This window comes from Talpa europaea, assembly GCF_964194135.1.
Source record: "Talpa europaea genome assembly, chromosome: 6".
Lineage (NCBI taxonomy): Eukaryota > Metazoa > Chordata > Mammalia > Eulipotyphla > Talpidae > Talpa > Talpa europaea.
Genome location: NC_140072.1, coordinates 3903589 through 3919555, shown reverse-complemented (window position 1 = coordinate 3919555; position 15967 = coordinate 3903589). Strand labels below are relative to the sequence as shown.

The following is a 15967-nucleotide window of genomic DNA, read 5'->3' as shown; positions in this document are numbered from 1 at the left end:
GCTTTACTTCAGTGTAACTTCATTTCAACCGATTACATCAGCGACATCCTATTTCCAAATGAAGACACATTCTTAAGTACTGGGGTTAGGACCAACAAATTGGGGGGATACATTTCAACCCTGAACAGCACCCCAACCCACCCTTCTCAGTAGGGTGACTTGCCACCCTAGGCAAAGACCCTTTTAGAGGACAGGACCCAGAGTTAGAGTGGCCAGGGATCCGGACAGAGGATGAATGCGCGCCAGAGTTCTAGAAAGAAAGGCACAGGGACGCTGGGACAGTGTATTCTGCGAGTGGCAAATGCAGTCACAGAATTCTAGATCCTTCTCTCCACGTGAAGGGCTTTAAAAGTCTGCACTGGCCTTTGCAACTGTTCTGTTCATTAAAACACTACAACCTTCTAAGTGCGCAGCCTGCCAAGGCAAGGCCACCGAAACAGCTGTGGACACTGAAGTGGTCTTGGGTCTGGGCTCTCCTGCAGGATCTGGGCCTCACCTGAGAGGCTGAATGCAAACTTCTTTCTCAGAAGCTTCTTTGAAGCCTGACTGCTGTGATCGCCTAGACCCTGGCGGTACCTAGTATGCGTATTTGGCATGTGCTCTCCCCAGCACCGCTCCCAACGAGAAGCTGGAGCACTCTGATTGCACACAAGGCTTAGGAGCGGCAGCATCCACGATTAGATGCCGCTGGGAGTCCACGACTGGGTAGGAAGCAGCGGTGACATTCATGTTAACATCCTGGCACCTGCAGGCACAAATCTCAATTTGTTCTGATACTTGATAGCTGCGTGATCTCAGACGAGTGCTTTAAACCTCGCTGAGCCCTGCTTTCTTCTTCTGTAAGATGGTTCCCAGATACCTATTTCACTGTTCTTGTGTTGGTTCAATGAAATAACGGACAATTAGTCATCTAGCCTGGCACACAGTGGGTGCCTCACAACCACTACAGCTCACTGCTGGTCATTTCATAGTAAGCGAACACCCAGGGAGTTGGGAGACTTGGCAGAGGTAGTCCCTGAAGATCTCTGACAAACTATTTCCTCCCAGAAAATGCAATTAATACCCACGAGAGAAACAAATGCACTGAGAGCTTTATTGATAAGCCGGAGCAAACAAGCATATTAGTTTGTTTTTCAAATTTAAATTAACTAATAAAATGGGAGAGAACAACAGCCTTGCAGTCACTATTTACAAAAGACAAACATGACTAAAGAATGTAAGTTTTTATTCCAAATTAGGAATAATGACATATACAAAGTGATTATTTTATAAACATGGATCTAAGTCTTTTATACTCAGGGAATTTTTTTCTTAGGGGAAAAAAAAGATTGACATTAACTCTTTGGCATTATTTTTCAAAATAATCTCTTCTTGGATTGCTATCTACTAGAGTGCTTACCGATGTCTAGGATGGATGTGTATAAGAAAGCACACTGAGAGTTACTTTCTGAGTTATTTTTAGACTTTTCCTTTGGTTTCAGGCCACTCCAAAAAGCCATGCGGGGTAAGATGGACTCTGGGGTCCAGAATCCAGGAGTCTGACTCGTGCTCTGTCCAGAGTGTGATCCTGGCGAGGGCCTCTCTGCTTCTCATCTTTCAAATGGGGAGACTCATCCCGGCCACACGGGCTTTCGTGTTCAAGGAGAAGGAACCGTGATAGCACCTGGCCTGTAGGGGGGGCTCGACAATGCTGGTTAAAAAGACATGGCCGGGCCCTCAAAGTGGAGCGTCCTGCTGCCTTCTCCTCTGTCCCGGCTTCCTCTCTGGTCAGGGACCAAGCATTCCTCCGAGCTCACCATCTGAGGAGCTGAAAACTGAGCTTCAGGAACTTACAGTCAGAAGTCTAGTGCTGACCAACTGGTTTCCACACACCTTTGGCAGATCAGTTGCTCAAGCCAGCCCGTGGGTCCTCTTTCCTTTGTAAGGCAAATTCTGCTCCGTGAAGTCAATCTCCATAATCCAAAATCCCTTCCTGAAACCCTTTTAAAGAAAGTTTCTTTTTCCCTTTGCCCCTTCTCAGAGGGAGGGTATTTGGCCAACTATGCCAATGGCATCCTATTGGCTCTGGACAATTTGTTGTTTTATTAACCTTAATGCCTCTGGGCTAACGTCTAAAAAAGCAAACTTCTAGGCAACAGCATCTTTCTTGTTAAACGACCTACTTAGTTCTTTCCTTGTCTCCTGCCTTTACAGTTAAAAAGCTTTTTTGGAATATTGCTTTGTAGTAGTTTACAACCAAACTCATGGCCACGGCCCGAAATACTGGTCCCTTTTCCAGATAACCCAAGAACTTAGAGAAGGGAGCTTGTGTGTAGAAGCCTGCGGAGGCCCTGACAGCAGGTTAAACTTTGTTCTCCATGAAGTGAACTTGGACACGCTGGGGGACGTGGTGTGGCCCGGAACTCAGCAGACGGACATGGCTTCTTGCTCAGGTCTGGCTCGTCCTCCTCACGCTCGGGAAGTCCCCGTCCACCCACCTCTGGGCCTCGGTTCCCCAGCACCTGCACGAGGGGGTGCACAACAGACAGATCCCAGGCCCTTCCAGTTCCAACACTCGGTGGTTCTGGTTCTTTAGCCTCAGTGGGACGAGGCACGGAAGGCTCCAGAAAACCCGCCAGTGTTGTCCTCAAATGTGACGTCCAGTCAGAAAGAAGAGCGGCCGGTCCTCCTTGGCGTTGGCCGTCTGGAACTCGTCCCGCAGGCGGAACTGCCATTCGTCCTCCAGCTCCAGGCGAACCACCGTCTGGCGGAGGGAGTTCCGGTCCTGACAGATCACACATAAGGTGGCACCTGCGGGGACAGGGGCACAGGTGCGCGAGAACAGGTGAGTCAACCAGGTGAAAGCACCACCAGGACTCAACTTGCAATAACGTGAGGTGGAAGGAAGGTGGGCCACGTGATCCGTTTCCTCTGGAATGCTCCATTATCTTAGTGAGAAACACAGGGCGATGTTACCTGGCAGCTCTGGCAGGTGAGACAACATGGGGGCAGAAGAAACGCTGACAGAGAAGTGAGTGGCGGAGCACTGGAACGGGACCGCTGGCCGGATCACAGGCCCAGCTTCTCAGCTCGTCCTGGTGTGAACCGCCACCCCAGCCCACCTCACAGCAGATCCCACCTTCTCCCTGCCGGCCGCCCACCCACGCAGGCCTACCTCTCCCATCTGCCCAGCCACACGTATCCATCCCCTTCAGCGTGCATCAATACAGCGATCATGTTTGTGTATTTTTATTCCATCATCTATTATCTACCCCCCATCTGCCTATATTTCTATTTCTCTATCCAACCACCCACCCACCTTCCTGTCTTCCTTCCTTCCCACCCACCTAGCTAGCTAGCTATCCATCTGCCCCTCCACCTGCACCTATACCTCCCTAGTTCCCCATCTCTCTCCCTGTCCATCCACACACCCATCCAGCCCCTTATCCATCTCTCATCTATCTAGCTACACCCCTGCCCACTTCCTCCCCTCCTTCTTACCTAATATCCTGTCCTCCCTGAGGACAGAAATCTCTTGCTAGCTCCCAAGGCCTCACACCAGATCGGTGCTCAGTGAACACCAGCTAGGGAGGGAGGTCAGAGGTAAGAGCAGCCAAGGGGAGGTGATCTGAGCTGGAGTAACTTCAGTCCTACAGAATGAACGCTCGTCACGCTGAAACATCCCAGCGTGGAAACAGCCGCAGAAGCAGACAGGCTGGGATGGACGCTAAGCAGCGCGCAGGGAGCCGAGACCAGGAGGGAAGCCTCATCTATCCACCAGGAGGAGGAACACCCAAGGCCAGCCGGGGCCCATGTCAGGAATTCGGACCAAAAAGGAAGGCACAAGCTGAGACTAGCTGTGACTCGCCTACAGGAGGGGCTGGTCCTGTCTCCCTGCACAGGCGCAGGGGAAAAGGCCGCCCAGGGGCCCAGCCCAGCCTCCTCGGGCCTCCCTGGGTGGTCGGGGGAACCATGGGCCCACTCTGTGCCTCAGTTTACCCGTTCTCAGCAAAGAGGCCCCGCACCAGCCACAACTGCCTCAGCGGTGCCACGTGAAAGTCCAGGTAAGAGGAGGGAGTTACCTTTCAGAAAGTGGAACTTTTTCAAAAAGCTCGCGCCCACGAAGGAGTCGCACAGGTACAGCAGGAGTCCGCTGAACATGAAGTCGGCACAGCTGATGTTTAAAGAGTGAGGCCTGGAGCTCACGTAACACACCGAGATCTGGAAAAGAAGGACCTGGGGAGAAAAAGCCATCGCGTCCCACCACGCGCTCGGCACCCTGATGCCCGGCCTGGCCTCCAGCAGAGACTCGCTGCCCGGGCAAGCCCAGAGGTGGGCGCCAGAAACAGCGTTTCCATGTTATTTCCAAGGGGAGACCCTGAAAATCCACTGTCAGATGTGAGTCCAGGTCTCATCGCGGCGTGAGAGGGTCTGGCCCCAGGACGGGCCTGATTCGTCTCTCACGGCGCTCGGGGTGGACCACGGCCCATCCCTGGGCCTTTGTCCACGTGGGCGCAGGGTGAACCCCTGAGATGAAGCAGCCGAGAGGTTCTGTCCTGAGACCAGGGCGCGAGCCCAGCCTTCCAGGACTGTCGGGGCTGTTGGTTCGACCGTGGGAGTTACCTGCGACCCCAGGTTAAGGTAGCAGTCCACAGACAGCACCGGGTGGGCGAGATTCTTCAGGGAGAGCGGGAAGAAGCGGTGGCTGTGGTGCTGGAGAAACTTCTCGAGCAGCAGCTGTGCGGGGGCCGCCAGGAAGGTGTGCTTGCTGTCGGGTGCGCAGATGTACTGGGCGGGCACGGCGGCCACAGGGGTGTCGGGCACCTGGGGGAAGGGCGGGTCAGAGCCTCCCGGCCCCTAGCAGGAGGTGCTTTCCGAGGCTCCAGGCTGTGTGGGGGGGGGGGGGGGGGAGGTGGCCCCGCAGTGAAGCTCCCACCCCAGGGAAGGTGACCGTGCAGCCGCCCCAGCTCCACTCTGCCAGGCAGACCTGCGGCGCGGGGCCGGCTCACCTTGGACGTGATGTGGAAGGACCTGTGCCCGCCCACGGCTATCTGCTTCTTCATCACGCTGAAGCGGTTGAAGCGGCAGAGCAGGAGGCCGGCGCTGTGCACACGCAGGTTGAAGTCCACGTCGTCACACGTGAAGCTACTCGGAACCAGCGGGCAGATGAGACGGGGTGCCCTCAGCCCACCGTGCCCTCCACACCTGCAGCTTGGGGCCAGTGTCCGAGACCTTCCGCTCCCGGGCACACATGGACAATGAGCAAGGCAGTCATGCCGTGGGGGTGCGTGCCAGAAGCAGCAGGGGACCCTCGCTGGGACTGCAGAGGGGCTGCCCGTGCTGACCGCGCTGCACGCCGGGCACAGCCTCGGGGCTGTGCAGACGCCCCCCCCCGGGAAATGCTCACAGGCCACAGTTCTGCAGTGCAAGGCCAGGGGCCCAGCTGAGCCCCCCCAGGCATTTCTAGGCATTAGCATTATGATCAACAGGCTGAGGCACAAAATAATTGTTTTACCTACTTGGAAAAAAGAAAATGAACCTAAAAAAAAGGAAAGCAAGAAAGAAAATGAAGCTCCCCGGGCAAAAATAACAGTCACTTTTTACAGCTGGGGAAAACAAGGCTCAGAGGTGGTGATCAGCGCTTGTAGGCGGCAGAACCCAGCTTCCCTAGCAGGTGGCCTGGCTCCAAAGTCCACAGTCCCTGTGGGCTGCCTTGGGGCCCTGCCTGCACACAGCGGCGAGCGACGGTGGTGGCGTCACCCCTGAGAAGGCAGCACGTCTGCACCGGGCATGTGGAGAGCGACATCGTGAAGTCACTCGCTATTTTGTTCGGGGCTTAGGCAACTTCGAAGCCACGTGTTTGGAGGAGAAAAAAATCCAAAAGAAACAGCACGTAGTAGGACGTAAGTCCCGGAAGCATCGAGTGAACCGAAGATGACAGCCGTCATCTGTGCTCCTCTCCCCTGCACTAAAGTGTACAGCAAAAATACAAAAAAAAACAGAGTGGGTGCCGAGGGGGGCCAGGCGGGCTGTGGGCAGGAGCCCCTGGGCTGCTGGCCTGCCGGGCAGAGAGGAGGCGTGGGTAGGCCTGCGCAGGGGCCCGGAGAGAGGTGGTGCCGGGGCGGGGCTCACCGGTTCTGGTTGTACTGCACGTTCTGCGTCAAGTCCACGTTCAGGACGATGAAGTCGTGCACATGGCAGCGGGAGAAGGGCTCCCGCACCTCGCGGCTCCCGGTCTTGCTGGACCACTTCCTCAGGCCGATCAGCGCGTAGTGGGTGATGTTGGGGGCGGCCTCGATGTGCTGCATGATGTGCTTCAAGGAGACGTTCCTCTCCGACCACGAGAATTCCCTGCTGGGCGGGACAGCGCCGGCCCGAGGTTGACACCTGGTGACACCAGGGCCAGCTCTGCACTGGGCCGGCCAGCGCGCTGGTTTCCCAGCCCGACTGGTTGTATGTGCTGGACAGAGCTGAGGGGGTGGCGCCTGCCCTCCCCCACCAAGCGACCAGCGCGGTGCTAAGCCCCCGCAGCGATCCAAGACACAGGCCTCAAGCCGGGCCCTACGGAGGAAGAAAACGAGGCCCCCATGACTTGTCCGGTGGCTCACGGACAGAGCCCAGGTGTGACCGGTCTGGCTCCGCAGCCTGCGTTCTTCCCGCCGCGCCAACCCCCTCCCGTTGCCAGTCGGCAGAAATGAAGGTCACATGGGGGGAGAGCGAGGCTTCTCCATTGTGAATTCCAGGAGCGAGTGGGGAGGAAAGGGCTGCGTGGACCGCCGCCCCTCGGTGGTGGTGTCGGGGTGTGTGAGGATGGTGAGGGACAATGAGGGACACCTGGTGACCAGCGAGGGGGGCTGAGGGAGGGGCTGTAGGCAGCAGGGGGGAACAGTCCAGTCCCCGGGGGCCCATCAAGATGCTTGAGTCCTCCGGACCTCTGCTCTCTGTCCCCAACCAAGAGGCTTAAACTAAACCCTCTGTGATCCACACTGTCCACGGACCAATAATCACATCGTGTCTAGATTAATCATCCACACCATTCAGATGAGTAATCACAAGACTCACAGATTAATCCATGTCAATGTCAGGTTCATCAATCCCCCCACTTGCAGTCAGTAATCACACTGCGGAGACCAGCAGTCACACCATGCAGAGCAACAATCCAGGAGGGGTGGGAAGGGGGAGAACAAAGAGGGAAGGAAGCACCATGGTCTAAGCTGGTGGGTGCACAAGGTGGTGATGCCTGGTGGGGGACCCTGATATTGCTCAATTAAAAATAAATAAAATCTTTTTTAATATTTTTTTTTAAAGATTTATTTATTTATTTAAGCACTGGGTACAGTCAGAAGCGCGGGAGGGTGAGAGAATTCACCAGAGCCAGATCGGGGAGCAGAGCAGGCAGAAGGACCGAAGGACACTGCTGAGGGGAGCAGCGGGCGGCAGGAGAGGTCTGCGCGCCATGTGGGACCCTCCTCCGGTGGCCGGCGAGCGGCCGGGGATCGAACCGGCGCTGCAGAGGCTGCGGGCAGCTTCGCAACCCAGCGCTCAACCGCTGCGCCACCGGGGAGGCCCTTTTTTAATATTTTTAATTGAGCAATATCAGGATCCCCCCATCAGCAACTCTATGGGGACTACACCTGAGGGGGTGGGGGAAGCAAATATTGTTTAAAAATGAACAGTGATGTAAAAAATAAAAAATAATAATAAAAATAAAATCTTTAAAAATTAATATTAAAAAAAGAAAAAATTGAAAAAAGGGAAAAAAATAATAAAAAATAAATAAAATCTTTAAAAATAAATATTAAAAAAGAAAAAAATTGAAAAAAGGAAAAAATAATAAAAAATAAATAAAATCTTTAAAAATAAATATTAAAAAAAGAAAAAAAATTGAAAAAAGGAAAAAAAAATAAATAAAATCTTTAAAATTAAATAAATAAAACATTAAAAAAAAGAAAAAAAATTGAAAAAAGGGAAAAAAATCCGTACCGTTCAGGTTACTAATCCACACCATTCACAGATTAATTCTCACAACACATTTCCAGTGCAGGGATTAGCCCCCTTTGAGAGACGAGGAGAAGCTGGTGTTTCCCTGATGCCGCACGGCAAGCTCACACACCGCTGGACTTCAGGAGCGAGGCCGGGGGCCAGGGGGGCCGGGGCGGGGCGCTGGGGAGCACTGGAGGGGCTGGGCGCTGGCAATGCCCCATTTCTCCACACAGGAGCTGGCGAGGGGGTGTGTTCAGTTTGTGAACATTTCTCTACCTGGATGACCCAGTGTTTGCGTATGTTTTAAACTGAATCTGTACTGTGGTTTTTCTCTGTTCTATGTCAATGTCTTTTTCTTTCTTTTAAGATTTATTCATTTATGCATACAAGTCCTGGGGCACAGGCCAGAGGTGTGGGGGGTGAGAGGATTCACCAGAGACAGAGTGGGGAGCAGAACAGGCAGATCTACTGAAACACACTGCTGAGGGGAGCAGCGGGGAGACAGGAGAGGTCTGCCATGCCATGTGGGTTGCTCCCTGGCCGGCTGGGGATTGAACTTGTGCTGCAGGGGCTGTGGATTGCTTCATATTGCGGTGCTTAACCCCTTGCGCCACCAGGGAGGCCCACCTTTTTCTTTTTAATTGAAAATGCAAGCTGGGAGCACGGGGATCTGCACCCTGCACAGCACCTCCTACCCCAGGCCTCTCAGGGGTCTCAAGGGTGGGTGGGCCTCTCCCCAGAGGACAGCAGCTCCCTGGTCTCGCTGTGTGGGGGTCTCACCTGGCCCTCTCCCCGCTGCAGTCCACGTCCACCACGTTCCACATCACGCAGGAGTCGTCAGAAATCACGATGAAAGGCCAGATATCCTGCGGCTTGATGCCCAGCTCCTCCTGCCGGTTCCGCTCGAGCTCCAGGTTGTGGTAGGACAGCTCCTTGATCAGGAAATGGGCGGCCCCTGAAATGGACCAGCCCCCACCTCAGGTCAGCCCTGGCCAGCAGCCGCACGGCCAGGACCAGGGAGGACAGGAGCCGCTCGGCCACACCCCACCAGGCCCAGGTAGCCACGCATCCTGGTCCACACCCCTGCTCCATCGTTGTGGGCTGTGCAAGCAGAACAGGGGTCCCGGGGGGGAAAACACTCCCCTCTGGGTGCACACACAGCCATCTTTTTTTTTTAAATGAAGATTTATTTATGCATACAAGAGCTGGGGTACAGGCCAGAGGCACGGGGGGTGAGAGGATTCCACCAGAGACAGAGTGGGGAGCAGAACAGGCAAACTGAAGTACACTGCTGAGGGGAGCAGCGGGGGAGACAGGAGAGGTCTGCCGACCATGTGGGTTGCTCCCTGGCTGGCCAGAGATCGAACCCGCACTGTAGAGGCTGCGCAGAGCTTCACAGCGCAGAGCTCAACCCGTTGTGCCACCAGGGAGGCCCACAATCCGTCTTTTTTATCCTGGATTTTCTAACCATTCCGTCAATAACCAAACATTAGGAATATTCAGCTTTAAAAAGTCCAATCAAAATAGCTTGGAAAGTCAAAAAGCAAAATGCTTCATGTGAAGTTTAGCTCTGTCATCTCTAGAACTTTCTCTCGAGTGTCCATTCACAGGCTGAGGGCAGCGGGGGAGCCTACCGACGCCGGCGCTGTTGAAGATGCTGGGCAGCACCAGCATGATGTGGTTGGGCCAGTACTTCTTGTAGATGGCCATCTCGTACTCCTTGACCACCAGCACGTGCAGGTGGCTGGCCCCGTCCATCGCGTGGTACAGGTTGAAGAGCCCGTGCTCGTGACGGCCGGTTGTGGGGGTGAAGGTTGGGCTTTTTATGTATTCGTGACTCTGGAAAATATGGACGGAATGAGGGCGCAGCTCTGTGAACAGTCCCAGTGACCCCTCCTGCGCGTAGCTGTGCAGGGCAATTTCTTCCATCAAAGAGGGAACCAACTTCTGCAGTCCCGGAATCAGCTAAGCCTCGGGACCTGGGCCCGGCTTTACCCATGAAGAGCAGCAAACGTGATGCTGGTCAGTTCTGAGGCTCACATGACACAGTCGCCCTCTCTCAGAATCCTCCCAGGAGCAAGCCTGGGACAGCGGAGGGAGGGGAGCCAGCCAGGGAGCAGCTGAGGGAGGGGGAGCTGAGGGAGGGGGAGCAGCCAAGGGAGCAGCTCAGGGAGGGGAAGCAGCCACGGGAGCAGCTGAGGGGGGAGTAGCCAAGGGAGGGGGAGCAGCCAAGGGAGCAGCTGAGGGAGGGGGAGCAGCCACGGGAGCAGCTGAGGGAGGGAGGGAGAAGCAGAGGAGGCAGCCGGGGGATGGGAGCCAGCACCGGGAGAACAGGGGTGTCCCAGGGGGCTCAGCATGCACTGCCCCCTGTGTGACTCAAATCCCGACCACTCACCCACACGGCCTAGAAATGAACGGTTAGCCCGCGCCTCTTCTATTTCAGTAACTGTTTTCTTGCTAAGTTTTGACTCCCTTGCGACCCCGCAAAGCACCTCCACAAAGTCCTAGCACAGCAGGGGCTCCTAACCAGCTACTGGCACTGAGGAGAGTGAGGGGGCCAGGGACAAAGCCCCGACCGGGTCATGTCCACGGGAGTGTCACTGCGGTGCCCTCCTGCCACCCAGCTCAGAGGGTGACCTCAGCACAAAGGCCTCTGCGTAGTCTACGGATGTTTCATGGCTGGTAACGGACGGCTGCGACGCCAGGCTCGGCGGGCCGTGCAGAGAAGGAAAGCAGCGGTGCTGACGGGGAAGTGCCCTGCGGGGGGCCGGCTGACCCTGGGGCTGGGCCACAGCCTGGCCCTGTGGGGCCCTGCGGGGACCGTGCCCATAGGGATGGCGCCGATGATGGGTATGAAGGCCCCTCGCGCCGAGATGGGGAGCCTTAGAGATTTACCCCGAAATGCTGATGGATGGAACAGCACCAAGGGCGAGACTCAAGGGTAAGGAAGGAGAGGGGCAGGGCGAGGACAGGGGTTGGCTGTGAGGTTACTCTGCTACCTCAGTGGTCGAGAGGGTACAGAAAAGACGCGGGAGCCGCTCTGTTATCTTCCAGCCTGCACTGGGGCCTCGTGCCAGTGACTCCAGATAATCCTCGCAGCAAGCGTTGCCAGGGTTAATATTGCCCAAGTTCCCACAAGGGTAAACTGAGGCTCAGAGATATCAGGTGGCAGGTTCAGGGAACACTGAACCGAGGTCAGATGGTCAAACAGGGCTCAGACCCTGAAGATGGGCAAACAAAACGCATCTGTACTTTTCTCTTTGTTCTCTATTGACAGACAGCAGAGCCGGGGCCCGGCCTAAGAAAGCAGAAGCGACAACCTTGAGCTGAGCCCCAAGACCAGCTGGACACTGGGAATGCGGAGGAGGGGCTTCCGGGGGCAGGGGAGCACCCGCAGACATGTCCGCTCCCGTCCTCTGGGGAAGGGCCACATCACAGCCACATACGAACTGCTGTGACTACTCAGCGAACCCAGCCACGTCCACCTGTCTTTGTCCCTAACCTGCTTTCCAGCCAATAAAACTTAACTGCTTTGTTCTCAAACCTGGTCCCCAAAACCAACATAAACCCCTTCCCTATAAAAACAAGGAGGGGTATTTTCTTTCTCCAGCCTCCCTTGACCTGTCTTCATTCTCGGCTCCAAGCACTGATGCTGCAGTGACTTGCTCTTTACTGCACGTCCAGCACAGGAACATAATTTGGGGGTTTGTAACAGCACAGCTATTAGGCCAAGGGTCAAACCTGACTCCAAGGGACCCCACAGCCATGTGCAGCCTAGTCACTTCCAAGTTCAAGCACCACTTGGGTCTCTCATGTGCCCCACCGGCCCTCGGCTCCCCAGGCAGCTGCTATCTCGAGGTCCCCGCAGCCCGGCAGCCACCTGCTGCCACGCAGGCTCAACTCGCCGGGCGGAGCCAGTACCTTGTCTGTGACGAGGGGCAGCCGCATGCTCTCCAGCTGGCCTCCAGGTTGGCTGAAGACAAAGTGGTGCTCCTTGGACTTGGGGATGATGAAGTGGAGCTGGATTTCCTCTCCTAGCATGGAGTAAGAGAAGGCAAAGGCGTGCAGGGTGGACTCATAGAGCTGGGGTGCGAGGGGAAAGGACAGAGCTTGTCATCAGAGTCCGCGTCACTTCCCAGAAGAACCCAGGCCCAGCACAACCAGGACCTCCCAGAGGCCACCGCTACAGCTGGAGCACGAGGGACCCAGCAGCAGACACCCCTCCAGAGGTGAGCAGCCAGGCCCCGCTGCCGGCTTACACACCCGAGGCCACACCCTCTCAGCGGAGCCGGCTGGTTCTTAACTCTGATCAGTCTCACGAGGGATTCCCAGCCCTTCCAGACTCTGGATTTGCCCCAGAGGTGTGCTGCGTCGTGAACCAAAGCATCCCCACTGCACGTCTCCTTTTTCACTCAAATGTTCTCCTCTCAGAGGCATTATGTGTAATAGCACGTGAACAAAACAACAACAGCTGCGCTCACTGGTACCACGCTTGTCTGGCACCTTCCAACCCCTGTGTATTGCGGGTAACAATCCCAGGGAGTGGGTACTGCTGCCCCCCCCACCATTATGGATGAGGAAGATGACCTTCCGGGGCGCACTTCCACCCCCAGATCAAGCCTCTCCTCTCGTCACTTCCTCCAAAGAGCCCTTGACTCCAGTGCCCCTCACCCTGTATCTGCGCCTGCTGCTCTCAGGCCTGACCTCCCAGCCCATGTCTGCCCGAGCCACACGTATGTCTCCTCCAGGCCTGAGGACCTGCCTCCTCTGGCTCACAGCCCCCCAGACTCGCTGCTGGGGCGAGCTGTGTCTCCTGGAGTGGGCTCTGCCACAGAACCAGAGTCCAGAGGGGGAGGCGGGGGGGGGGGCACAGATGCAGGAGAGGTGGAATCTGAGCCGGGAAGAGAGCAGAGAGGGACACAGCTGGAAAGGTTTCATAAAAAGAGGTCAGGGGAGCCTTGAGACTTGAGGGGGTTGGGACAGAGTGAGCAGAAGCAAGGAGGGAGACGCCAGCAGGGAGCAGGGGCCTGGTTACAAGGCCCCTGAACAGGGGTCTCCAGACCTCCCGCCCCACCCCAGCACGGACCAGGGATCCCGCTCACTCCCTGCTGACGGTGAACCGAGGGAAAGCCTCAGGTCTTTGCATTTCAAAACCAAGCAAAGGGTTTCATATATATTTTTTCTGCCTTGAAAGAAAACTTTACCTCCAAGGATGAAGACGGTTAAGAGTTTCTCTACATCAAATGGGATTACTGATTATTTTTAATCCTTTAAAAAAAAAATCACTCCTATATATTTTCTAACTTCATCTACTGTAAAATCGATACTTAAAAAAAGTGTGCTACTTCCACGGCCAAGCTCGGGTCAGGCAGACTCGGGAAAATGAAAGCTGAAGGGCAGGCTGGCTCAGCTGGGTGTTCTGAAGGATGAAACTGGACTTTCAGAGATGAACCCAGAAGTAAATAAACTCTTGCTTAAAAAACAAGTAAAAAAACCACATTTTTTAATGATGCACACCTGGGACTTACGTAATACTACAGTGCGATGTTACTTCAAAAAAAAAAAATGAATGAGAAAAAGAGAATAAAGCCATATAAAATAAAGTGACTGTCTGCTGTTTTCCTTTGCAAAAGGGCGGGGCAGAGCCAGCCGGCGCTCTTGCGGCCGCAGCCGTTCTGGAAGTCAGGATGCCAGGGCCCCGGCTCTGTCTGCTGCCCCGTGTCTGAGCAGCTCCAGGCCTCCCGCTGCCCGCCTCCTCCCGTCAACCTTGCTTGGGTGTGAAGTGAAAAGAAAGGCTAAACCTGACGTGCCACCTTCTGTTTCTGACCCTGGGCCCCATAATGACCCTGTGCAGGCCGCTGCGGGTGGCTGGGAGCCTGGACTAGCCAGGGCCCAGGACAGGAGCTCACGGGTTTACTCAGCATCTGGGCAAACACCAGTTCCCATCACATAAAAAGGTTGGGAAGCGCAGGCATGTAGCGGGTGCTCAGATTCCCCTGCTGACCACATCACTTCTATGCTTCCAGCATTGGCTTCCCGCGGGTCTGAGCATCATCCCGCCCCTGGGCTGCGAGTCCAGAGCATGGGGACGGAGTACACTCCCCTCTGTGTCTGTGTCGGGCCCCTAGTAAGCAGCCAGGAAGTGTCAGCTGCACGGGATTCCCTTTGAGAATTGCTGGGACAGCAAGAAAAGACACCTGCAGCCACCTAAGAAATGTGTCCTCCAGGGCCATCGCTGGTCTGCAGTGTCAGCAATAAGCCCATAAGTTACTGATGGGAAATAGGGGTGCAAGTAAGGGAGGAAGCAAAAGCTTCTAGAACTTTCCATCTCCCACTCCAGAATGAAAACATTAAGAGAACAGGGAAGCAACGGCATCAGCCAGGTGAAGCCCTTCAGAGAGCTGCCGGGAGCTGCCGGGAGCTGCTGGCACTGTGGCCACGCCCGGCACCTACCTGGTAGCGGGGGTGGAATCCCATGTACTGGTGGCACTGCTCGCAGTGGTGGTAGGTGTTATACGCCGCGTACTTGGACAGCCTCATCCGTGCTGTCTGGCGCCGCACGTACAGGTCCTCGGGCTTCCGGGACATCCCTCTGTCTGCACGAAAGGCCCGGCGTTAAGAGCAGCGGGAGGCAGGAGTTCTCGCTCCCTACCTCCTCAAGCCAGAGTGAACTGCACTGTGTGAGGGACCCCGGCTGGGCCACTCTCACCTGTCTGGCCCCGAGACTCAGCGGCCCAGGAGGGCAGCTCCGTGGGAAACTCACAGACAGCCAGCACGGGGCCTAGGGAATGTCTCCGAAGCACACGCTCCAGGGCGCACGTGACAGCGTGACTCGACCACCACATGACACGAACACTGTCACGTGACGCAGGTGCACCTGTGTCAGATGTGGCAGGTGACTCAGCAGGAGGAAGGTCTGAGTCCTGAGACTCTGTGCAGACCCCTCGGGCAAGTGGTCTCCGCTGAGAAGAGAGAAGACCTAAAGCCGCTGGTCTGACATGAGGCTGGTGAGTATTTTGCTCTCACTAGCATCCACCAAACTTTTCTAGTTAGTGCTTCTAATCACGGCGACCACACGTGTCTGTTTGCTGAGAGTGGCCCCGAAATGCTGCAGGACCCCGTGACGTCAGTGGCCCCTTTAGGACGGGGCCAGGGGTCTGACCTCCCACACTCCAACACAGATCCTTCTAGTTCTTTCCCGACCACTGCCCCTGGCAGCCTCTGACCCTTCCTCCCACCCTTGCCTTAACTCGGAAGCCTCCCTGCACTTACTAATCTCCACCTGTTTGCAAGTATTTTGCCTTGTCTGACCATCTGTTATAACACGTACGTTGTTTTTTATGCGCTAGTAGCAGAACCCTCAGAATATTCTGTCCCTGCAAACACCAGGAGGGTCTTCATTGCTGTCAGCACCCCTGGGCACCGCCTCTTCCTCCGTGGGCCCTGTCACGTGTACGACACTGTTACAACCCTCATGGATGGAGGCCACGTATGTGCTGACGCCATAATGACCCAGACTGACGGAAAATTGTGAAAGAACAACTTAAGTTATTGATTAAAAAGCAACCACTTGTTGACAAAGAATAGACGGAAAAGGCCAGGGCAGATAAAACCTGGCTGTGCAGAGACGCCGCCTAAATAAAGTTAACCAGCGGTCCTGATAAGATGCCTCTGAAGATGCTATAAACATAGGAATGGGTCTGAGACAATCTGGGATGCTTGTGGGTTCCATGCCCACGCCCCAGACGCCCCCTCCGAGACTCGGGGACAGCAGCTGGGGACGCCCACGCGGAGAAGTGACCGCTCTCTCCCAGCACGTGGACAGCCACCAGGAGCCCCGGACCGCGTGCCGCGCTCCCGAGGGCCAGTCCCCACAGCTTTGCCAAGAGATTCACTACCTTCTCCCTTTTCCTGCTAATTAAATTGCAGACGTCTATCATTATAACATGGATTCCCCCCAATAAATTTCTACTGTGCTTCTATGCGTTTGACTTGAGTTGCCCGC

General features: G+C 55.4%; 1 protein-coding gene across 6 annotated transcripts in view; it reads right to left on the bottom strand.

The window, feature by feature from the left end:
• Nucleotides 1-2626: 2626 nt before the first annotated feature.
• GREB1 (growth regulating estrogen receptor binding 1) overlaps nucleotides 2627-15967 on the bottom strand; it is a gene marked incomplete at both ends in the record, with an annotated part of 48344 nt that continues 35003 nt past the window's right edge. For 5 of the 6 annotated variants that reach the window (XM_084234380.1, XM_084234383.1, XM_084234379.1 and 2 more), the window contains 9 exons: nucleotides 2627-2790; nucleotides 4062-4200; nucleotides 4603-4803; nucleotides 4989-5124; nucleotides 6112-6330; nucleotides 8743-8917; nucleotides 9597-9801; nucleotides 11884-12045; nucleotides 14416-14558. In XM_084234380.1, coding sequence (XP_084090506.1) covers nucleotides 2627-2790; nucleotides 4062-4200; nucleotides 4603-4803; nucleotides 4989-5124; nucleotides 6112-6330; nucleotides 8743-8917; nucleotides 9597-9801; nucleotides 11884-12045; nucleotides 14416-14558 — 1544 coding nt within the window. Of the gene's footprint in view, nucleotides 2791-4061; nucleotides 4201-4602; nucleotides 4804-4988; nucleotides 5125-6111; nucleotides 6334-8742; nucleotides 8918-9596; nucleotides 9802-11883; nucleotides 12046-14415; nucleotides 14559-15967 lie in introns of all 6 variants that reach the window. The other variant, XM_084234381.1, reaches the window with a different exon arrangement.